Source organism: Brienomyrus brachyistius, chromosome 19 (genome assembly GCF_023856365.1).
Source record: "Brienomyrus brachyistius isolate T26 chromosome 19, BBRACH_0.4, whole genome shotgun sequence".
Classification (NCBI taxonomy): Eukaryota; Metazoa; Chordata; class Actinopteri; order Osteoglossiformes; family Mormyridae; genus Brienomyrus; species Brienomyrus brachyistius.
Window position 1 is genome coordinate 1869642 of NC_064551.1, and position 24373 is coordinate 1894014.

Consider the following 24373-nt stretch of genomic DNA (forward strand, 5'->3'; position numbering starts at 1 on the left):
ATTGTGCTCTTCAAACTTTGTTTTGTCAGAGATTCGTCCATCTGCAGCACTGACAGCCTTGTAGACCTTGGCCATCCCAGATGCCTGTTTGTTGAGGTAATCTGGTGAGATTTCACCCCGTGCTTCCTGAAGCATCTCCCAGAAGTTGGATTTGCTTGATGGACATTTCTTACGGACCATTTGGTCAAGCTGCTCCCATAACAGCTCAGTAGAGTTGCGATCTGGTGACTATGCGGGTCACTTCATTATACACAGAATACCAGATGACTGCTTCTTCCCTAAATAGTTCTTGCATAGTTCGGAGCTGTGTTTGGGTCATTGTCCTCCTGTAGGACGAAATCAGCTCCAATTAAGTGGGTGTGGCATGACGTTGCAAAATGGAGCGATAACCTTCCTTCTTCAATATCTTTTAACAATGAGTCCAACACATTGTCCTCCCAGTGTGTGCAGTAGTGAATTTGTACAAACAGGGAAATAATTTAGATGGTCTGTATATTATATGAAAATGTCTAGATAGGAAATGACAAAGCAAGTTTCAGTTTGTTTAGAAATTAGTAATAAAGACTTCCTAGACAGACTTCTTATTGTGGCATTGAAGCTAGCAGACGATGATGAGGTTGGGGTCTGTTAGCCGTATTAATTATTCATATTCATGGGGTCTTATGCCCTTAACCATTGCTCTATATATATGCAGTAATCAAAAGGTCATTGATGCCATAGAGGAAAATAGTCTCAAATTTCAGCCTGTGCAAGTTGGTTCCAGACACCCTTCACTGGAAACATACTATCCTGAATACAGACATAGGCTTTGCCAGTTCATGTAGGCTCTCTCAAATTCCTGTCCTCATCCTTGACTTCCTTGGAAGCAACTGCCGCTCATTTGTCTAAAACTGTTGAAAAGCAGCATTTTTCTCAGACTTCCAGATGCCGAATTTCCATGCCTCCTGAGTATTTTGTTATGTCAAAACCAAATGCAGATTTTACATCAAATCCTCGCTTTTGGAGTGAAAAGGTACATGCAGATATGCCTGTATATGAATGTATACGTGTGTGTCTGCAGTACACCTGGTTTGTCCTGCAGTTGTCAGACTTCAAGGACACCCTCAAAACTCCAACATTATTCACCATTTGTAATGCCGGCATGCGGCGTCTTATCTGAAGAAAATCAGTAACGGCAAGGCAGTATATTTTCAGTAGTTTTATTGAAAAATGCCTCTTCTGTTTCAGAAATAAATAAGAAAATAAGCCTGTGGAATTCACAATTTGCAGCTAAGACATGGTGCAATAGTTCTATATTCATAGCCTTGCAGACAATTTCCAACTGCAATAGAAACTGATAAAAACAACAAGTATATTCTGAATTTTTAAAAGCCTCACTAAATATACACCACAGACATGCAATTGCACCTTGGCTAAAATGTGTGTGAGTTGATAATAAAACCAATACATATTTAGTTTAAAATAACAAAATGGAAACTAAGTTTAACTGCTGTTTTGAAGTCTGAAAATCTGTAAGCAGATCTCAGATCAACAGTCCTCTTTACAATGAGAAAGAGGTCAACATTTATAATTGCAAGATAACAAGATACAGCTTTACTGTGAAACACTCGTGGTGAACTGTGATGCATATAACAGAAGAACGTGCCGAGTTGGGTAGCACACAGGACTTTGCCTCGTTTGCAGAAACGTTTTGCGGAATGCAGGTTTTGCCAGGATGAGAGCATTAAGAATGGATTCTTTGGTAAACATTTAAAGCCGTTATATTACAAGCAAAGACATGGAATGGGATGAACAGCAAAGCTTAAAGATTTTCAGATTTTCTCCTTTGTGGTTTCTGTTGACACATGCGCCCCATCGCTAACCCCAAGTCTGTACGCAACTATCACATGCTGAATGGCATGTGAGGAGGAGGTAATCGGCCCTGTACTTCCTGTGGAGATTCACCTACATTTACAACAGTCATATGCGATAAGGCCACATAGAAATGGCTCTGAAATGTGAAAAAGCTTTATGAGAGCATCTCCTTGGGTTCCTTTCTTGACAGTGACCTCTTTCGGCGCTGGTTGTGTGAGATTCCGGTTTCATAGTCTTCCTCCTCAGGGATGCTGACTACGGCGATTTCAGGTGCAGGCAGATATGGGCCTAGTTAAAGATATTGTTTTGGGCCAATTGAGCACAAATTTATTCCGCAACCATTGCATTTTAACCTTTGGAACACAATATGCTATTTGTGATAAGCAGTCATATGATAGGCGTGGGTTTTGCCTGTGCAGTGTGTGCAAAGATTTTTAGCACAAAGTCTGAATACTGAATTTGTACACAACTGTCGGCATTGAGACTCACTGACTGTAATGTCTTCATTTACAACATTACATAAACAAAAGATTAAACTGTACCAGCAGCCTGTTACACATTTCGGAATCAGGTACTATCCTTCGTTTTATGCCGAGAAGCAGTTGGTGGTGCGAGAACAAATTTTCTTTAGAAGACAAACAAGTGCACAGGGATTATCGGAGGATGCACTGCCTGATGCTGGGTCAGACGTAACACTGCAGCTGTTTAATCGTAGCCCTGAGAAGACACCTAGGTTGCTTTAGGCATTAAAAAGAGGTTATGTGGGCATTCAGCAAGCGGCAGGGAATCAGTCGCAAGCTTATTAAATGTTATTTGATTTTAGTGGATGTGAATTAATCATCATTTACAAGGCACTATTAGTTTATTTACAGGTGTCAGCTCGACGTTGCCAGGTTAACGTTTTTGTTGTCTTGGTTACGAATCCGCCTTGTTAGTAGTGTTTACATGCTCCTCCACCAAAATAAGCTCGGTTCCTGTTCACCGTTTGGCTTCAAGATGCAAACAGGCCGCAGTGTCGCTGCCATCGCTGTTGCTTGTCTTATCTAGTTGCTGGAAGGTGTTATTAGTACCAGTACTTTCCACTGTTTTGCTTGTTGTTTTAACGACGGTCAACAATGTTCATTAATTGTATCCGTGGTGGATATCCTTATACAGGGCTCTTAAGCATGTGAGAAAATATCTCAAACACAGGACTTCAGAGTGGAAGCAGTACAGGCGACTTAGAAAGAGTATTATGCCGAACCTGGAACAGGCAAAGAGGACATCGGCATTTAATAGGGAAAAACTCTTATTTTGTATTTTAAAGTGCAGAGCAACTGCAACGTTATAAAAATTAATCTGAAAAAGTGAATTCATTTACAAGCAATACTGTAGTATTGGTCATAGTCATTTTGTTACGTGATTTTGTTACGTAAATCTACAGAAAATGCACAGTTTAGACCGACCTGGATATCCTTGTCCGTTGTAGGGAATCCCGACACACTGGGAGGAGTCGCAATAGCCAGAAGGACCGGGGGGGCCCCTCACCCCAGTACTGCCCTGACGACCAGGAGGACCACGGGGTCCCGGGGGGCCCTGTGACCCAGGTGGGCCAGTCCGAGCCTCACCTGGTGGGCCTGCGGAGAGAGCAGTCAAAACCATAAAAGATTAAAACAAAATTTTTTTAAGGGGAAAAAGCACTTGGACTCTCTGACTTCATCCTTTTCACTTCAACGGGAAACTGATTTCTGCTGCAGTGATTAAACAAAACAAAAAAAAACATCGTGATACTTTTCTTCCTATGTCTAGACTGCATGATCTGTGTTTGGAAATTTTCCGTCTCTCTCACTCCCCCATGTCCATACATGTGTTGCCAATCAAGAGGCGCGTCACAGCACCAGGATCGATGGGGTCTGAGCTGTGACTCGCCAGCAGCCGCCCCCCCCCAAGCCACAAGCCGCTCGGCTTCCCTCTGTTCGCAGAAATAGACCTGGAAGCGTCTGAGCTGAGACCGGACCTCGGCGAGCCGCATGACACTTTGCGATTTGCATGTCATCCTGCGAGTCTTTCTCCTCAGAGCCATGGCCTCAGACCCACATGCTGCATCACACTTAGCCTGGACGTCAAATTTCCCCACTTCTCCCGAACCCTTAGGCTGAATAAGTCACGCTTTTGTTGGACGGCTGAAAGACTGGAGGAGTTTTAAAATTAATGAGGATGCTGCATGGCTTTCGGTCTTGGGAACTAGGGCCAGAAAGGATTTTTTTTTTAAAGTATTCATGAAATCCAATACTGCTGGACTCATTGACACAGGAAAGGAAGGCGTGGCTTAATGTCAAAATGGGAATCATGACCGTGTTAATTCAATTTAAATACCTAATTAATTCTCTGCCTGGACAGTAAGACTTCAACATAAAAATGAATGTGTTTGAACACAAAGGATATTTTTCCATTACTTTAATTTTAAGCTCTTTTAACCATAAAAATGTAATTTAAACTTAAAGTACCACTATAGGATGTGGCTCCGTCACAGGACTTTTAAATAATGGCATAGAGTGTAAATGGAAACATTTTGGTATTTATATTCATAATTGCTGAAGTGTCTAAATGCATTTATGCAACACAGCTGGCCGCCCGCCAATGCATGAAACACTTCAGTGTATCACAGTCCCACGACTCCCATTCTAAGACTGGGACTCAGCTCAGAGATTCACTCAAATCCCAGTGAGAAATCCAGCTCAAAGATGTAGTGATAAATACATCCATTTTCCAGAATAGTATTTTTTTTTTAATCCATGGAATGTGAGATGTTAAAGTTCACTGTGAAAGATTTATTATGTGCAGTGAGTTGAACAATAGGTTCCAGCGTCTATTATACTTCTAAACGTACGGAGAGAAACGTACCAGGCGGTCCGGATGACCCCCTCTGCCCTCTCTGTCCTGATCCAGGGCTTCCCCGCTCACCTTTCTCACCTGCTGGCCCTGTGTGTCATAAAAGACAAATGTCCCTCAACTCCAGACCCAGAATCATGCACAGTTCATTGGCGCCTTATTTTATATGCAGCATTTCAACTTCAACATGTGACAGCTCGGAAGATTATAGTGCAATGGGGCATTGTTGGGGGCCATGCGTACAGCTGCCTGCATTCAAATCACAATGTATACAGGATATTATGCTGGAAACCGGACAACAATCAACATACGTCGGTGCTTCAGCATGCGGAGGGGCTGAACATTCCTTTATGAGGGTTTATAGCAACGTGACAGATTTATTTCATTCATAATTCAATACAGAAAAAGTAACCATGGAGTGAACAAGCGGAACAGTGCAGGAGAACCTACTTCCTTGAAATATTTATGGTAAAATGCAACATATTGCTTTAAAAATTGTACATATTTATCAAGTCTGTGCTTTTAAACTTGTGAACAAATGAGGGGCAGGTACCTCTTTCTCCTTGTGGGCCAGGCAAACCCGGACTTCCCGGGAAACCATTCCGTCCAGCAGCACCCGGCTCTCCACGGGGCCCCTGACTGCCAGAAGGGCCCGGAAGACCAGGGGGCCCAGGACTGTTGCTGCGGTAACCGTTGGGGATCTGGTTCAGCATTTCATTAACCCTGCCCATTTGGACTGAAACAGAACAGCACCAGTGAGACACTCTGAAATGGTGTAAAGAGACTACAAGCAAAAACAATGATCACCATATCACAGGACCCTTGATGAATCTCCTTTTAGAAGAATCAATATTTTGCTTGCTTGTTGTCACATTTTGCCGTAAGATTCAGCAGAGCCTCCTTGAGTGCCCTTTGGCTTGCCCCCTTCCCAGAACACATGCAGACAGTCAGAAATGACTCCTCACCATTGACCAGCTGCTCACAGACCTGTCTAGCTATGGAGCGCATCATATTCTGAGAAGCAAAGTCTCCCTGAAAAAGAAGTTCATTCAGTCAAAACGCATTTCTGAAAAGAAGCCCCACATCCAACTGCCTAGACTGAAATGAGCTCATTAGGAATTCACATTGGGTGTCCCTATCCCAAGATCATGATCAAGAAGATCATTCGGAAGACGGATAGAATGGAAATCTCTAAAGGTGTTATTTTCTCCTTATCAGTAGATTTGATCATCAGTGAGCATCAGGACGTCGCTCCCAGCTGTCTGACTTACTCGGTCTCCTTTATCTCCTTTTAAACCAGGTGCTCCCTGTGGAAATGGAGACAAATATCACATTCTGGAAAGCGTGGGGTGCTGCAGCTGACACCAGTGAAATATGCACGTGAAACTGTGAGTTAAGTGGCACACCAATCATCACAGATATAAACAGTTCAACTTCAGTCAACCAATAAATTAATTTTGACAAATGGATCATGTTGAGTCATTTTTATGAATAGTAGATTCCTATGACTGGATTTATTAGCTAACAACATTTAAGAAGATATCCCCTGAGGCAAGGAAGAATCTAAAGTAATCCGAGTTTTTTTATAACGGAAAAAACTGAGAATGATTCTGTTATACAACAGAAAGCACTGGCAGGAACAAAGACGAAGCCAGTGACAATGAACAGGGTGCAAATGAGGAGGAACTGAATGTATTTGTCATACATCTTATTTGCATATCTATTAAGGTTCTGTATAGAACTGTACCGAAACCGCGACTTCATTTAAAATGCTCTAGTAGACGCCTTATATACTTGCGAATCCCTGCACCTTAATGCAAGTCTTCAGAGGACTATTCTGAGATACACAGCTGTAGTTCACTTCATTGCACGATTCAGCACACCTTAGCATTATAGTATTATCGCTTGACGTTTCACGCGCTTCCATTGCATGACCTGCCCTGCCAAACCGCAGCTCCTTTGCCCGTTAGTTGGGGAAACACTGAACTGGGAAGGTCTTGGTCTCCAGCCACCAGGGACACTTACTGGGACACCCGAGTCTCCCAATTTGCCCGGCTTTCCTTCGGGTCCCTGCACTCCTGGAGCTCCCGGTGGACCCTGCGTGATGGAGACATTCAAGCTAAATTTTCACAATCATCACTGTGACACTGATGGCTCACAATAAGGAGACCATACAAGTGACCATCCTCCATTGCTAACAGCTACCCATGATGTCACGCTCCTCATACCTTCAGTTAAGAGCCACCTTCAGTTATGTACAATGTTTCCCACATTCAATAAAACTATGAAAACAATGTTTTCTTCATCTTTTCATTTGAGTGCTTGGTGATGCAGTGAGTGGCCCCCGCCTGCCAACGTACCATTGGTCCCGACGGCCCCCGGGGTCCAGCAGGTCCTTCTTTGCCTTGAGGTCCCTACATTGAAGAACCACCAGAATACAAAGGTTTAGACATGAGAAATAACTATGGTGCCCCAATTGTGTGTGTGCACTTTATTACATTAAACTTTTATTACATTGCATCATATAGAATAAATGTACACAATATAGTGAAATTTTTCAATTTTTAGAATATTTCAACATAATTTGAGAGTGTTAAGTAACCCAAGGAAGTACATCAACTATAAGGCTAAAAAACCATATTTTACATTACACACGCACACTTCTGAAGTAGCTCCATAACAGCTTACCCTCACACCAGCCGGGCCGATAGGACCGACGATGCCAGCAGGCCCAGGGAGACCCTGGGGAGACCGAGGGAAACACACTTAATAAGCAGCGGCCTCACCCTCCCGGCCCCCACTGCACACACAGGCCTGCACCTTTCACTGAGTGAATCAAACCAGTTCCCCACTGGTTATCTGCTCTTAAAGTCACAGTAAATCATCTTTTTATGTCTCGTTCGCTCACAAATACTGCTTGGTTTTTATCATCGGTCCTCTGGAACGAAATATATTCCAGATCTACGGCGGCCCTGAAGGGTCAGCGCACATGAACATGAACAGTCAACGCAAAAACATGAAGTAGACGCCAAAATTTAAAGACAAGAAAAAAAAAAAAATGTATGTTTTAAATGTGTTGTGGAAGTGCTCCGCGCCACAGGGGGCAGCATTCGGCATTGCGTCTCTGACACTGATATCTATGGTAGCAGATTAGTGTCGACGTGCTACAGATTCAGAAAACACGAACCCATGGGTTGATTAGGTTTTAAACTTAGATTGTTTATGAATAGAAAAAAACCTTCAGTAAAAAATGAACAAAAAATGAATCTCTTGGTGGACATAGCTGAGTGAATTGTTTTTATGTCATGGCTGCTTTACTTAACGCATACAACAAATATAGGCACACAGTACATTGATCCTTGGTTTTATTTTGAGACCCGAGTTAAATAAAGAATATGTCTATACTGAATGGTTGTTGTATATTTGTAAACAAGGAAGGAAATCCACACATTGTTTTAATAAAACTGTTAATTTTATCTCACATGTGGTTTTTATTAAAAAATGAACATTTAACACACTTAACAGAACATATCACGTACTGATATTCTGCCTAAAAATCCCTATATGGTATTTGGTTCTTATCGTCCAGCCCTATGGAACATACTGGTTAACATCCGTTTAAATGCAATAACCCGATTAAAGTGTCTACATGTGTTTTTAGTAACTCAATTACTGCGTCTACACAACTAGCTCCGTAATCTGGTCATTAAAAACACATGCACACACAGCCATAGTTGGTGTAAAGGTAGTCATAGTTAGTGTAAAGGTAGTCATAGTTAGTGTAAAGGTAGTCATAGTTAGCTAAAACAAAGAAACAAAAAGATATTGATCTCACCACATGTGAGATATAACAATGACGCCTCACCTTCCCCCTCCATCAAATTCCCTGTCGGCAACTGAATGGAGGTGTGTTTCATAACAGCATAGTCGGAACCATGCAAGTCCAATTATGTATCTTGCTAACCGGAGCCTTTGGAAAACGTACCCTGGTTTGAGTTTAGCTGTGATTCTGGGATCTTGTGAAACATCACAACCGAAGCGTTTGCCTTGCTTAGCACCAGGAACGAGTATTTTTGCTCTCTATTTATAATCCTTAATAAACAGCAATTTTAATTCATTAAAAAATTATATGAACAGTATTGTGTCATCCCATATCTCGTCAGACCAGACAAGACCAGTCCAGACCAGACAAGAGAAGGCAATAATAATAATAATAATAATAATAATAATAATAATAATAATAATAATAATGTTACATATGAGTAAACATGACACATTGAAAGCACTTCATGATCCCACTGAGTTCCTTTTTGAACGTGATTGTTTTCCACAATCTGATTCCATAAAAGGGATTTTTGCATGAAAGGCCCTTGAGAGAAGAGGACCTTTGGCCTTTTGTCTTTCTTCCTTAGAGGCCACATGCAGACTAAACAGTGTGTCTATTTTCAGACCTTTAACTGTTCGTTCCTGCTTGGGTTGCCGTCAACATCAATCAGAGAATGACATGATTTCTCCAGCTAGCCTTCAGTCTCATATAGCATGTGCATGTTTAAAATCGCTTAATCGTTATCTTCTGCAGTACCATGTCACACGCGACACTCATATCCGAATTGCCTGAAGGATAATGGCTGTTGCACTCTTCATTAAAAGGCAGTGATTTTGTTTGCAGACTCTAATACTGATCCTCAGGCTAACCTATTTCTCTTGACGCAAGTGTTTTCTGTTTCAAAACCATACTTAGGACAAACATGTTATGAAATACTCACAGAAGGGCCAGGTAATCCAGAGTCACCGGGATCTCCTTTGGGTCCAGGACGACCCTAAATTAGAGAGGCAATACATTTTAACGTGTTTAAAATACTTCTGTGAAATTGGCTTTTCTGTGTATGTTGTACACTCAAATGACACGCCCCAAATCTATATCAGATGTTTTTTAACGTTTGGTATACTACACCATACCACAATATTACCCGCTTTTATCATCAAGAGTATACGAGGACTAGTCGCTTGTACTTATCACAGGATTTATGAGTGAAGCTTGACTGACTTGTGCCACAGACATGCAGAAGCAGTTTGTAATGTTCAAACTCTTCCCCATCATCATTCACAGAATGACTCTGGAGGGTGGGTAGGAATACGCTGGAGCTGTTTTATATGGCTGCATTAACTCTAAATGCTTTCAGCGTTTTCCAGTTAACTTCAGACACCAAACACTGTGAGATGCCAAGTTCCTGCCGCGATTGGTGCTCAGTCTGTAAATCACTCAGAAAATAAGTGGATCATAATTCCTGCATGCAGTCGAGTGCTGATGCCATCAGACGGATGCTTCAGCACTCGGTTTGCAGCTGGAGTCTTACCGCCTCTCCGGGAAGGGACAGGCCGCTGGGCCCCTGGGGTCCCGGCAAGCCCATGGGGCCCGGTAATCCCTGATCGCCACGTGGTCCCATGGGGCCCTAAAAAAGGACAGCAGAGACCAAATGGATGAAATCAAACATGGAAGACATTTGCTAACACCTCTGCCGAGCCGTGCAACATCGAATGCATCTACATCAAATTGTTGGAAGGCTACAAACAAACCATGGAATGTCTCTCAATACATATCTGTTCAGCCATCCATAAATCACAAACACAACAACAAAAAACGAAAAGGAAGGAATTCACGGTTCTGTGAAGCAGCTGTACCTTTTCCCCCTACTTAGCTTTTATAGCTACACAGCTAGATTTTTTCAGCAGTTCTGGCACTGGAGACGGTAAACATTCTGCCCTTCTTGCCACATTAGTAAAATGCTCAGTATCTCGACATACTGTGTGGCTGTTATTGCTGGTTTAAATACATTGAGGAGCAGCGATAAGGTTGCGTTCTGCCGGGAAAGTCGTGCTAAGGAGTTCATTACCGCTGGGCCGGTCTCTCCCTTTTCACCTCGAGGGCCTTTACTGCCGGGTCCACCCTGGAACAAGAAGAGTAATTCCATGAAGTTACCCAGAAAGCAGGCGGCTTCCAGGCAGCCAAAGATTTGCCACTGTGTCTTTCGTGGTTATAGTTCACATCGGGCTGAAAGTCCTCCTCAGGCTTAACTGCGGCCATTATCGTTCCTGATGTCAACAAAGCTGGGAGGAAAGGAAAACTGAACAACAATTGTAGATCACGACCAGAACTATGAGAACACCCTCATTCTGTACAACTTCACACGACTGCCCAACACTCCTTCAATTGGAGAATAATGCAGGCATGCTGAAGCCGGAGCCTGGAGACGGGGGTGAATGTTTACCGCGGGGCCGGGGGGGCCGGGGGCTCCTGTGCTGGCCGTCGTGCAGGTGCAGGCGTTGGGGAGGGCCGGACACTTCAGCTCGTCCCTCTGTGAGTAACGGAAAGAGGCACGTGAGCGTGGCATGTGCCGGACGGTACGGCGGGCAGCACCGAAATGTGCCACGAGGGAGGAGGCACTGCCCAGATCCTGCTCCAAAGCAAAAAGCCACACTGCTCCGCGTGACATTCGGGGGAAAATAAACCATGTTGAAAATACAAACAGACGATAAAGATAAATACTGGAGGCTGGACAAGGAAATTCAGCTAAACAGTGAGATACTAAAGGTCAGACAAACATGCTGTTGAAAGATGAGAATTTCAAGCACTCAGTATTAACTCAGGCAGCACTTGAGAACGGGAGACATTAAAAACAAGTGCGATTATTATAATTTCAGCATTTTGGGTTATCTTATAAAGAAATTAGGTGAACAGTTGATGACATCAATCAAAAAAGAAAGCCCATTTAACACTGGCAATAAATGATTTAACACTGAAAATTATATATGTTGAGAAGAGAATGGGGGATTTTTGAGAATCTCACAACACCTGTCAGTAACTTATTGCAAATAGCATCCATTAAACATATTTAGCACCAAACAGCATTTTCAAACTAAGAACAGCAGCAGAAAAAAATATATTATTAGTATTTTAAATGATTTTTAATGCTAAACTGTGACAATTCTGTTTATGAACATCAGCTGCTGGAATTGGTCCCTTTTAAAGATTACAAAGTTTGGTCAAAATGTCACAGTTCACTGCGAAGTCCATCAACATCCCCCTACAACACAAGTAAGTTAATAACATTATGTTGCCACAATCTTGTCTTTTTCTTATTTACGCATTCAAACAAGTTCATTGTTCAGATGCCTCGGAGGCTGAATAGAGTTGGCCGCACCAGTGAGTGACATCATTTTCATCTGCAGACTGTTTGAAGCTGCAGCTGGATTGTTTAAATATAGTCATTATCCTCCACTGCCTTACAGCTCAAAACACACATCCAAACTGGATGTTTTTCAAAAAGTCCACTCGGAGTTTCATCATTTGGCCACCGATAACCCCTAGGAATAGTATCTGGAATTTCTACAATACTAAGCTTGAATGATTTAGTACGTCGGTGTTCCCTCTCTCTCTGCCCCTCGGTAAGTCACTGTTAATGCAGTGGAAACGTTATTTTGCAGTTACGCCAGCATAAGAAGCTGAGCACACCCAAGCACTGATGGCATGTGTGACTTTCGGAAGGGAGGTGAAGCAGAGGTCCCGTTACCATTGAAGGAATATCACAGCATCTGTCCCTGCTCGTCCAGCCGAGGCTGCAGACAATGTCAAACATCTGGAGCTGGAACTGCAGGACAAGAACGCAGAAAAACAACATTAAACACCATGGGCCCATGCTCGGAGATCACAGTGAGCACGGATCCATACCAAGGAACACGACACATTTGACTTGCGAGGCTGAGCACTTTGGGTACTATGGTACACGGACTAGTGGTACAAGTTCTCTGCAAAAGGGGCCTTCGGTGGTTTACAGCTGCGCCACACGATGAGCGGCGATTCTACTCACCGTCGCCGATTCTCCTTTGGCTCCAATGGACTTGGACATTTTGCCAAGCACTTGGTATCCATCGGAGGACGTGTTTCCAGCTTCCTTTATCTTCTTCGCCGCTACTTCCTGGCAGTCCACGTTGAGTTTGACGCTTTCCGGGGACACGAGTATATGAAGCTGCAAAAGTGAGACTCACTTACTCTTACGCACTCTTTCTGCCAGCTTGTTATATTCAGAAGAGTGTTTCCTTTTTTGACTTATATCCCATAAGAAGTCATTTAAAATGGAGACAAGAAACAGAACTTTTGTACAGAAATCTACGGTACAAAAATGGAAAATATGGCTAAGATATCTTATATTTTCCTCAGGACAATAGTCTGCGTTTTCTTAAAAACAACAAATAAATAAGTAATCTTACACAGTGATACCAAAACACAATCACAATCAACTCACGTAAACTACTGGTTAAAACACGCAAAATAATAAAACACAAGGGGTAACGAACGAGAAGAACTGGAAACATCAGACGGGATACCTTCTTCGTAACTGGAACAATGGAAAACATGCCTTTACAACTGATTTAAATTAGGGCTCCTTGTTTTCCATATTGGGGCCACAGCGAATACGTGGAACACTGCATTCGGAAAACCTTTCCCTCTAGACTGACGCAGTATAATGTTAGTTATGAGAACATGTTCTCAATTTTCATACATTTAGTGCTGCTGTCACTTTGTGGTAGTCAGTGCTGCTGACTCCGCCCTCATTTCAGCAGGACACCATTATGAGAAAACGTCTGAGCGTCCAGTGCCACACCACTGCAGTTACTGACATAACTGCAATGTATCAGCGGTTATTTTTCAGCAGTGGTTACTGCAGCACACACAGAGCTGATGTCATGCCCCGCTCGTCCGATCCTCCTGTGTGCCCGCCCCCTCGGTAACCTCGTGTGGAATCGCCATGTCATCAGCTGTTTCGAGTTGTAACCTCCAGTTTGTGTCATTATTCCTGTGTATTTACGTCTGCGTCAGAGTACGTTTCCCCAGTCCTGTCTCTAACGTCGCTACCTGTCGTGCCTTGCTGTTCCGTATTGCTCTCCAACTAAATCCTTCTTTACCCGACTCCTTCCCCCATTTCCCTGGTCCGAGCTCCCACTCGCATCGTGACAGCTGACCAAGCTCACTCTCAGTGGCACAAAGATTTATCCAACCAAGACACAAAACCTCATAGGCTTTATAATACAATCCTGATCATCTTTACACATGCACACGATCTGGGGCACTGGAATTTGGGAGAAGGAGGGGCGTACCCCCCCATATTTAATTTGGATTCATGAATCCCCCCAAAGATATACCTTTATAGATAATTATGCTGCATCCCATGAAAATATAAAACTCTAGTTTTTTTGTTTGTTTGTCAGCATCACAATATAAAAACTACAAACGGTAGTATTATGGTTTTTCGGATATGGCTGAACCCACAGGCTGTGGTCCACAAGGATTCATTATGCACTACAGGCATCTCAGCAATGGTAAAACAAATGTATCACTTAATACTGTGAGAGACACCATAACACCAAAGCATCTGTGACTAACACTGTACATCACAGGTACAAAAAAAAAGTAACTGAAAAAAATATGGAAATTAATTATAGTTGCTGAGTGAGATCCACCTTCAAAGAGCTCTAGATGTTTATAAAAGTCCATTGAATATGAAGATCAAAAAAAACCTGCTGGATATACTGTACATTGCGCAAAACTGTCAGCGCTGTAAAAACCCATTTATTACAAATACTCCGGTTGCCAGGCTCGTAAGACCCTAACAGACACCTAAAAATAACAAATGAGATTGCAGGTTGGTAAATTAAAGGCAAACTGTCTGTTCCTTAGGAACACATCTCTGAAGACATCTCAACACCTATGAACATGTTCCTCCAGCAGGGATAAGGACGCCGTTGAAGCTCTCCCACACATGCCACCGAATGTGAGTCATACTGATCCAAGCTGAATGGATGTTTAATCCCTTCGCTGTGGAATAAATGCCTGCCTGTCTGCACCGTGTAACATCAACAACTTCATTAAGATATGTGGCTCAACCAGATTGTCATTTTTGTTTTTTATGCTGGTTAAGAAATATACTTTTTAGAAACTGGGTCAAATTAAACACTTTATCATTTAACGTTTTCACAACAACGCCACTTCTCCAGAGCAGGACGACAGCGAGCCCGCACCCTCGCCGAGGAGGGACAGCGAGCCCGCACCCTCGCCGAGGAGGGACAGCGAGCCCGCACCCTCGCCGAGGAGGGACAGCGAGCCCGCACCCTCGCCGAGGAGGGACAGCGAGCCCGCACCCTCGCCGAGGAGGGACAGCGAGCCCGCACCCTCGCCGAGGAGGGACAGCGAGCCCGCACCCTCGCCGAGGAGGGACAGCGAGCCCGCACCCTCGCCGAGGAGGGACAGCGAGCCCGCACCCTCGCCGAGGAGGGACAGCGAGCCCGCACCCTCGCCGAGGAGGGACAGCGAGCCCGCACCCTCGCCGAGGAGGGACAGCGAGCCCGCACCCTCGCCGAGGAGGGACAGCGAGCCCGCACCCTCGCCGAGGAGGGACAGCGAGCCCGCACCCTCGCCGAGGAAGGACAGCGAGCCCGCACCCTCGCCGAGGAAGGACAGCGAGCCCGCACCCTCACTGAGGAGGGACAGCGAGCCCGCACCCTCACAGAGGAAGCATAGTGCACGTGACAGAGGTGATTTGATGGGATGCCAGTCAATGACAGGTCACATGGGGACATGCGCGCACACACACACAGACACACACAGACACACGCTCACCTAGCCAGGCTATACCGCTACCCACGAAGGCACCATGACACCCAAGTACTGAGGTACTTCATCCCCAGTCCGGTGGACCAAGGATGGTGACGACACAACGAAACAATGTCCTATGTAACAAATCTTACCCACAAAACACGCGTTGCTAGGCTGGATTAAGCCGAAGACATCATCATGTAAACATAAAGCCATGTGTCTTCCACAAATTCTAGACGGTTGCAATTCTAAAATGACTTGCTTCTTTATTTATTTATTTATTTTATTTTTTTATTTAGAATGTAACAGACATTTGGCTTAATAGCTGACTGCTTGCTAAAGGCTGGTACATTAGGGACCTCAGAGGTAACCGATCCTGGCCCAGAGAGCTGATGTGCTGTAATTTTAAGTTTTCCACAAATCCAAAACCTAGAAACACAGTCCAGACATACTGTTAGTGAGCAGATACCTTTAATTGATTCAGATCTATGTACTGAGTACAGTATTTCATAAACAGTGACCTGAGGCATTCTGGATCTTGCTGAGCCCGAGGAATTAGCAGTTATATGAATGGGCCAATAAAAGAAAAACAAAAACCCTTTCCAGCTGTGACACAGTTACCGAGAGCAGAGTTATGACCGTCGGCAGCACTGGCAGGACGTGCCCCCCATGGCACACAAGCGGACCGACACACAGCAGGTTCCGCTCGTAACTGAGCAGAGGAGTGACTGCAACAAGCCCCCCGCGGGCAGCTACCAAATCGCGGCTACGTCAGAGCAAAAATAATATTATTATTATTATTATTATTAATAATAATAAACCTTCAAGCTGGCTTTCCTTGGGCTTTCTGATGTAATTGCTTAATAGCTGGAGTGGTGACCCAAGATTTTCCAGACTGAAGAGCCAGGAGCTGCCTTGCTTTTTAACGGAAAACTCTCATAGGTTCTTCTGGAAGTGTGTGACGTGGTTGCTCCGGCAACCACCCCTCTGCTGTCCCTTATAGGCACTCAGTGACACTGGTCCTGAACTACAGAACTAAAGGAGGGATGTTCCAAACTCTCTGGAACGGGCCATTGGGTCCCAACGCAAGGCAAAAATGGAGTGTTACAAGGGATTATTATATGGACTGAAAGGTTTATTATGACGAGCTGGAAGGGTCACTGCCTGACTGGCCGCACTGCCCTCTCGCTCTGCTCAGCAAAGGGTCACTGCCTGACTGGCCGCACTGCCCATTCACTCTGCTCAGCAAAGAGTCACTGCCTGACTGGCCGCACTGCCCTCTCGCTCTGCTCAACAAAGGGTCACTGCCTGACTGGCCGCACTGCCCATTCACTCTGCTCAGCAAAAGGTCACTGCCTAACTGGCCGCACTGCCCATTCACTCTGCTCAGCAAAAGGTCACTGCCTGACTGGCCGCACTGCCCATTCACTCTGCTCAGCAAAAGGTCACTGCCTAACTGGCCGCACTGCCCATTCACTCTGCTCAGCAAAAGGTCACTGCCTGACTGGCCGCACTGCCCATTCACTCTGCTCAGCAAAAGGTCACTGCCTAACTGGCCGCACTGCCCATTCACTCTGCTCAGCAAAAGGTCACTGCCTGACTGGCCGCACTGCCCATTCACTCTGCTCAGCAAAAGGTCACTGCCTAACTGGCCGCACTGCCCATTCACTCTGCTCAGCAAAAGGTCACTGCCTGACTGGCCGCACTGCCCATTCACTCTGCTCAGCAAAAGGTCACTGCCTAACTGGCCGCACTGCCCATTCACTCTGCTCAGCAAAAGGTCACTGCCTAACTGGCCGCACTGCCCATTCACTCTGCTCAGCAAAAGGTCACTGCCTGACTGGCATCACTGCCCTCAGTACCCCACAGCAGCTCACTGGCACAGCCAACACCATATGGTTGTAACAACTAACATTTATTCAGGTCAGAGAGAAAAATACTAGATTCCTCACCATTTTAGTAAATGTCCTCATTCCTGTCATGAACTGAAACAACTTACATTCACTTCACAATCATCTCGAAGTATAACTGAAGCTATTGGTTAGCATGAATGCTGACCGATAATTGATCATCTTCCCATGATGCATTGCTATATAATGATGTTAGCCTTAACGATGGGTTTTGTAGCTTCCTGAAGCCCTTCGGGAATGCAGGTATTGCATGGTAACCAAGTACAACCTATTCAACACAATGGGAATGCAATCACAGTTTTAAAATTAAGGCATACAGTGGAGGCATGGAAGGATTGCAACCCAGTGCATGTCCAAAGCTGTATCCCAATTCCAAGAAGTGGAATGTATAATGTCTTAGGAATGTAAGGCATTACAGGTTTCTCCATAACCTCGGGATGTCAAAGAATTCACCTGCGGTTCTGAGGGCTATGGGAGGCTATCTGCTTACCTTGTGGAAGCTCCCGTGGAAGATCTGCTTCACTCTGTCATTGTCAAACATAACTCTCTGGATCTCGCCACGGGTGTCCTTGTTATAGAATGATATCGCTTTTTTGGAAACTGGAAAAAAGAACAACCCGAATGAAGGACTTCCGCTGACTCCCCAGTGGCACATTACTGTCTGTCTGGCTCAGCTCAGCTTACAAAACTCAAACGGCGGCACAGAGCCAGGGGGCAGAAATGCCTGCACACAAACAAATGCCAAGGCAAGCCAGCAGGGATGCAGAGCCGCAAGGTAGAGGAATTGGATTTTCCTGAGTGGCAGCTGGAGTCGGTCAACTGTGGGACATGCGTGGCGACAGTCTATGTTCTTGAGTGATTACTAAAGAGGAACCAGAGTAGCATTGGGATCTCATTAAAAACCATGCTGTAAGACCACTGCTTTATGATGCGGCTAACTTCAGCAAGCCCGGCTAACTTCAGCAAGCCACACTGCTGGGCATACGACCCCATAACCCCTCGGAGAAGACAAAGCCTTACTATCCACAGTGACGCCAGTCTCGGGCTTGTTGGCCTTGTCTGAGATCTGCCAGATATCAAAAGCGTCAGTAGGTGAGTCAGGGAGGAGACGGAACATCAAGATGATGGTGTAGGCTCGTGGCAATCCATCAGGGTGGATTTCTCTGTTGACACATAAAGGGGCACAGATCATTGGAAGGAAAGTGGAGAACCCACATCCCGCCCATGGAAGCTTTAGAACCCACCACAAGAACCCGTGTTTGCAATCACAGAGGTTTCCGTGTATTTTAACCACTTATGTGAAATATACACCAGGGACATACTTACTATAGATGTATATTAGTGGTGGCAGAAATTATGACAAGCAGAATTTGCAGTCTATAATTTTAAGGTTTTAGGATTTTTCTTAAGGCACAAACCAAAACAGCACTTTAGTGCAACTGAGAACACGACTTGGGAATATCCGTATTTTTTATGTTAAGTTCTGAACTGACAGGTCAGCCAATTATTACACTTTGAGTTGGTTGATTTAGTCTTATTGTCTGAAAATGGCTACATTTCTTCATACACACCAGTTCAGCACATTTCTTCATCTGTTATAAAGTCGGAAAGGTCATATTCAGTACAATTATATTTCCAATCGAAAGCATAAAAATACATAAATGCAACATCAACATTTTGAGCACTTTGGTTAGTTTTATGTAGAGGTTTAGGGTTACTTGTTACATTTATGTGAAGTATGTATTTAATATCTTGCCCACTGCCTTAAGAGTTTTTAAAAGGCCTCTACTTATTAGAAATAATTTCTGAAAATCATACGACACTAAAGCCTGCAGGACAGAAAACTAAGCAACAGTCCAACTCACGTTGTTGGCTGGGTCACAAACGCATTTTTGTGGAGCCTGTAGGCTGCATAGCTGTTAAACGAGCCCGGCTCCATTGATACACCTTTGATGGAGGCATAAGTCTTTTCCGTTAAGTTGAAAACCTCCAGCATCCTGAAGCCTGCAGGAAAAGATGAGGCGCGGTCACACAACGCGACACTGGTGTGGTAAATTCACTCATCCCACAACAACAGCATATACCGAGACGTTTACGCTCTACGGTGTCTCACCAGGGGATGTAAATTCATTCAGGTAGATCAAAGGACAACCTAAAAAAAATATATATATATAATAAAAATGATTCAATGAAGGGAAAACATTACAAATACAAAACAACCACAATGAAGATTTTTCACGAGGATGAGTTTTACTTGAAGTGGCAGTTTCGCAGATGAACGTCACGAGGTTATCCTGAATGGAGGCAAAGGCGTCAAAGTCGTCCACCACAAAGACGTGTCTTTCGCTGGGTTTGCTTCCGATGTTCTGTAACTCGGCGTAGTCTACGTCAGCCACGCCGACAACGAAGACGCTGTAGCCTGCAGGGAGAGCACACGCAAGTCCTTCACACTCTGCACCCTGGAACATATTACTAAAAGCCAATTTCACACAGGACGTCTTCTCTCGCCTGCTTGCTGTAGCTTGGCCGCATTGACCTTGACCTCATCCTGGGACCGGCCGTCCGTGATAACGACCAGGACCTTCGGCACGTTTCTCCTCATTCCATTTTCTGAAGTGAAGACCTTCTCACTAATATGCTTTAGAGCGATGCCTGAACAACGAAGAAGCAACAAACTGTCAAAATCAGGCAGGAAAGGTCAGCTCTTTTAGCGTTGTTACCCGGTCCGGTTTCTGGGGACCTGAAGACAGTCCAGCGTTTTTGCTGCATAACTGGTGTGCGTTTTGCAAAAATGTGGACTGTCTGGAAGGGAGCTGAGAGGGAGCAAAGACATAGAATGTCTGAGTCCACGAGGACCGAGTTGGGAAGCATTACATTAATAGACTGCCATTGTGTCTAAAAAGTGACTTGAAATTGCAGAGGTGAATTTGAAGCTTGTGGGAATTCTGTGTAGACAAAAATGTTCTGTGGGCAGAATGAAAAATGATTGGTTCAGAGAGATTACTAAAGGAAACAGGTACCAGTTTTTGTATTTCCACCGCGGTACTGGACCAGCTGAAGAGCAGCCAGGACGGCACCCTTGTCATGGTAGCTGTTCAATTTAAACTCAGTTTGGGCCCCATCACTGTACTGCGCAATGGACACCTGTTTCCAAAGGAAAAGTCAGTAAATGATAAGGTCTGTCCGCATTTGTGGGCCTTCGTGCTGTACGAAGTAGCTGGATGAAGCCTCATTCTCATACCTGCATTCCCGAGTGGCTGACGATGTCAAAGGCTCCGATGGTGTTAAAAACAAACTGCACAACCTTGTTGAAGTTATCATCGCCGATACTCCAGGAGCCGTCGATGAGGAAAACTACATCCGCTTTGGCGCCTTTGCAGACTGCGCGTGAGAAGAAGTCTGTTAAGTCTCTGCAGCTGGGACCGAAGACGGGACAATAGAACCAAGAAAGATCTTGGCAAAAGTACAGAGCTCAGTGTCATTGAACCAGCGTGACGCATCTCTTAAATTCACACTTTTCTTAAAAAAACCAACAAACAAACAACTGCAGACCATAAATAGTAGAGACAAAGAGATGTGTTTTTTTGTAAACAGTTGGCAGAATATGTGCTCCATCTATCCAGCACAGTGTGGCCTATTTGCAATCTTCTGTAACATCTCTCCAAGACCATAAATTCGAATACAATGCCTAATGTTTACAGAAAAATAGAAAATAAACTATGTGCTTTTGGCTACGCTACACGAGGCGGCTGCTTTTACCCACGAGTCCACTGAGGTTTGAGTGGGGGCCAGTGCTGTGCATGTGCTCAACAGCAGCCCAACAAACCCACCTCTTATACCACAGTTCTCCTAGTGTTCCCTGGGTAATGTGTGGTTCATTAAGTGCTGCCTTAGGGTTGGAATTGTCCTTGCTTAGCTCAATGAATAATCCAGGCAACTAAACTGGAGGAGCATGCCGAGTCATGTCCCAAAGGGAATGTGGCTTCAGAAAGTAACATTAAATCTGCTTCACTCCGACGTATCGCCTACTTACCTTGCCAAGCAGGAGGGATGGTGGGAGGAGGAGGAGGGGTCGGGGGTGGGGTGGGGGGGCTGGTGGGCTTGATCACTGCAGGGATTGAAAGGCAGTCAGTCGCAGCCATAATTTTCACGACAGCTCCGCCGATTTTGCGTTATAAAAACAGCGGCGACTTACGCGTTCGTTCTCTCACACTGACCCCCGGTCCCTCGAGATTAGGGGTTTGCACGAACACCGTGGAGATGTACTCGGAATCAGGCGAGAGGCCCACGAAGCAGTACTGGGTCTGCCCGGCAGTAATGGTGATTTCCTGCTGCCCTCTACTAGAGGCTACGAAAAAAAAAATAGAAATCTCTTATGTTGAAAATGAACATCTTATAATCACTTAATAGCAGTAAAATGTGAAGCAACATGATTCATTGGATATTTGCAGTCTAACATTCATTAGAAGAGGAGTTTTATACATCTTGCATCATGAGTTACTACCAAGGGGCTGTTTTATAGTGACCACAATGCTGTACTGGTTATGTGATATGGAACGGAGGTTTGGCCACCAGTTAGACTTTATCATAAAGAGTGTTGTGTGTTGCTGATTTACCTGTCATCCACCCTAAGGGATTTTCTCTAACAGCTGCCTTCTTCATTTGGGAAACTTTTTCCCGAAAGAATGATTAATGAGATATATTTACGGATTTCATTACTTCAACATTGTCTTTTGTTTTTAGCTATGGTTGTAACGCGGATACTAAACAGATGGATTCAACGGCAAATGGAAAATGAAATTATTCAATCTTTTCATCAGTAATGCAAATGCCTGCATATCAAATCGCAGACGGGCTTTTCTGATTAAACAAAGGAATAAACAGCCATTTCATCGTTTGGACACACTTAAAACAGGCCCGAGTATCGCAAAGAAAACATTCAGAGCCAAGTCTTTGGCGGACTGAACGCTAAAAAGCTTCATACTCAAGTTTTGGAACATAAAAATTATTCATTTTGTTTACCATTAGTTGAGGAAGATGAATTGCAGTTTTTAAGCAAGACAGGTCGTAAAAACTTACGATCAACGGGATCCAGCTTGATCCGGTAAGACGTGGCGGCTCGATGAGGGCTCCACTTGATACAAAATCTGTCGTAACTAGTATCAAAGGCCTCAAGATTGGTGACGTTGAGGAACACTGCAAAGCATGAAATGAGAAATTAATCGATGCACAGCAAGAGTCCCTGTGCAGGCATCTGGGGTCACTACATTCTGAGGAAAAAACACAAGTATGGTCACGTACATGTGGTCCCTTGGCCAATGAGGGCTCCGCTGACGCCTGCATCGTACTGGGCAAACACTTTGAGGTCATAGGTGGTCCCGGGGTACAGGTTATGAAGGGTATATGAGGTCACATCGCCCACAAACACCTCCAAGGTCTCATCCTTGTCTGTAAGCACAAATTTGTGCATTAAAAACCTATTTCTATTTATCTGTAAAAGACCAGGGGATTTTACGAAAATGCACTTTTTTCATGTTTAAAACATTTTAATTCTGCATTATTCAGAGGGATGCGGTATTTGCTTATTAAAACCAGCTACAGCAAATCACAGATGTGCTCCAGATGCAGGCTCACCAGTGGGCTGATAAACCAGCTTGTAGCCCAGGACCGGCGCTGGGGCGGGGTCCCAGGAGACCCGGAAGCGTGTGTACCACTCATCCGAGACACGCAGGTTCCTGGGCTCCAAGAGGCCAACTGCAGCGTGGAGAAAGGCGGCACATGTCAGCATGTAATCCAGCAAGTGTGACCCCCCCCCTGCCCCCCCAATATCTTCATATTCATCATAAATCAGACTCCCATTAATGGTACAGAAAACAGATGCGTAGCACGGCTAGGGTTGTATTACTTAAACTTGGTTTATTTTTCCTTAGGACGACTCTAACCCTAACCCTACTGGCTAGTTACAGGATGATCTCCACTGCGCTGAGCTCTCGGTAAATCGCCAGAGAAACATTTATTTTTGGATTAAGCCGAAGCTTTGTTCTTTGCATGACTCCTCTCAGAAGCCAGTTTTCCCAGAGCCTCCAGTAGAAATTCCTCAATCTCCAACAGAGCTAGACCTGACCTGTATGTGTGTGTGTGTGTGTGTGTGTGTGTGTGTGTGTGTGTGTGTGTGTGTGTGTGTGTGTGTGTGTGTGTGTGTGTGTGTGTGTGTGAGAGATATTAGGTTTATATTACATTGTGGGGACCAAAAGTCAGCCAAAATGTAATGAAAACCTATTTTTGAGGTTTCAGGTCCCCACAAGGATCTGTGAATGCAATAAAAAAAAAGTAAAAATGGCAAATTTTGTTTGGTTACTTATGGTTAAGGTTAGGGCTGCGTGGCGGGGTTAAGGTCGTCAAGCGTTTTCCCCACAGAAATGAATGAAGAGTCCCCACAAAAAAATATAATTACAGACCTGTGGGCGTATGTGTGTGTGTATATACATATATCGCACAATGGTGGATTCAAAGGGGGGGTAGACAGGGTGGGGGCTCATACTTATTAGACATTTCGGAAATTTAATCCAGCAAATGAGGTCATTGAAAGGGATGTGCTCAATATTTCCAGTAAGCTGGAATTAAAAACAAACAGCAAGCATGGAAGATGCTCCATCACTAAGACCAGAACAGCTCAGACGTGCATATTTGAAAACGGTGGGAGCAGGAGGACATTAGGACTGCAGCACCTGTGCGTCCATCTCCGCTCAGCTTTCCTCCTGGGCCTTCCACGTAAATGGCTTCCACGTTGATGTGGTAGGGAGTGTCAGGCTGTAGATTCATCAGAATGGCATTGTTTCTATTGCCAGGAACCGCAGTCTGTGGTTTAAAAAAGGGAAAAAAAATATCAGCAAAGGGACTCAGTACTTTTGAACAAAACACACACAGTTATGTAATTACCCACAAGGGACCCATACGTTTCCCAGAACTGTCACTGACAGACACCCAACAGGATATTTAACACATCAGTCCATAAAACAGCAGGTCTACAAATCTTCGGTTGCCGGACACCGGCCACATTCTTATCATGTCATTTTTAAGAGTCCTG

At 44.5% G+C, this 24373-nt stretch overlaps 1 protein-coding gene and 1 long non-coding RNA gene across 8 annotated transcripts in view; one reads left to right on the plus strand and one right to left on the minus strand.

Annotated features, from left to right (window-relative positions):
* Positions 1-1183: 1183 nt before the first annotated feature.
* col12a1b (collagen, type XII, alpha 1b) overlaps positions 1184-24373 on the minus strand; it is a 67100-nt gene continuing 43910 nt past the window's right edge. For 4 of the 5 annotated variants that reach the window (XM_048985082.1, XM_048985083.1, XM_048985080.1 and 1 more), the window contains 29 exons: positions 24015-24144; positions 22921-23040; positions 22588-22734; positions 22366-22482; positions 21482-21634; positions 21320-21394; positions 20528-20667; positions 20307-20430; positions 19795-19938; positions 19541-19705; positions 19400-19438; positions 19152-19290; positions 18307-18449; positions 17777-17886; positions 12594-12752; positions 12297-12374; positions 10995-11081; positions 10620-10673; positions 10083-10178; positions 9492-9545; positions 7414-7467; positions 7086-7139; positions 6751-6822; positions 5997-6032; positions 5691-5757; positions 5279-5461; positions 4738-4815; positions 3300-3470; positions 1184-2142 (listed from right to left, as the gene is read on the minus strand). In XM_048985082.1, the coding sequence (XP_048841039.1) occupies positions 2009-2142; positions 3300-3470; positions 4738-4815; positions 5279-5461; positions 5691-5757; positions 5997-6032; positions 6751-6822; positions 7086-7139; positions 7414-7467; positions 9492-9545; positions 10083-10178; positions 10620-10673; positions 10995-11081; positions 12297-12374; positions 12594-12752; positions 17777-17886; positions 18307-18449; positions 19152-19290; positions 19400-19438; positions 19541-19705; positions 19795-19938; positions 20307-20430; positions 20528-20667; positions 21320-21394; positions 21482-21634; positions 22366-22482; positions 22588-22734; positions 22921-23040; positions 24015-24144 (3123 nt within the window). In that variant the 3' untranslated portion in view covers positions 1184-2008. Of the gene's footprint in view, positions 2143-2806; positions 3098-3299; positions 3471-4737; positions 4816-5278; positions 5462-5690; positions 5758-5996; positions 6033-6750; positions 6823-7085; positions 7140-7413; positions 7468-9491; positions 9546-10082; positions 10179-10619; positions 10674-10994; positions 11082-12296; positions 12375-12593; positions 12753-17776; positions 17887-18306; positions 18450-19151; positions 19291-19399; positions 19439-19540; positions 19706-19794; positions 19939-20306; positions 20431-20527; positions 20668-21319; positions 21395-21481; positions 21635-22365; positions 22483-22587; positions 22735-22920; positions 23041-24014; positions 24145-24373 lie in introns of those variants that run through there. The other variant, XM_048985081.1, reaches the window with a different exon arrangement.
* Positions 16564-17121, plus strand: LOC125714466 (uncharacterized). 3 transcript variants are annotated; one of them, XR_007383737.1, is made up of 4 exons: positions 16564-16628; positions 16773-16868; positions 16917-17012; positions 17061-17121. It is a non-coding gene; the product is annotated as an uncharacterized LOC125714466 (long non-coding RNA). The 3 variants fall into 3 exon arrangements; XR_007383738.1 differs by lacking the exon at positions 16564-16628 and adding an exon at positions 16635-16724; XR_007383739.1 differs by lacking the exon at positions 16564-16628 and having other exon boundaries at positions 16740-16820; positions 16869-17012.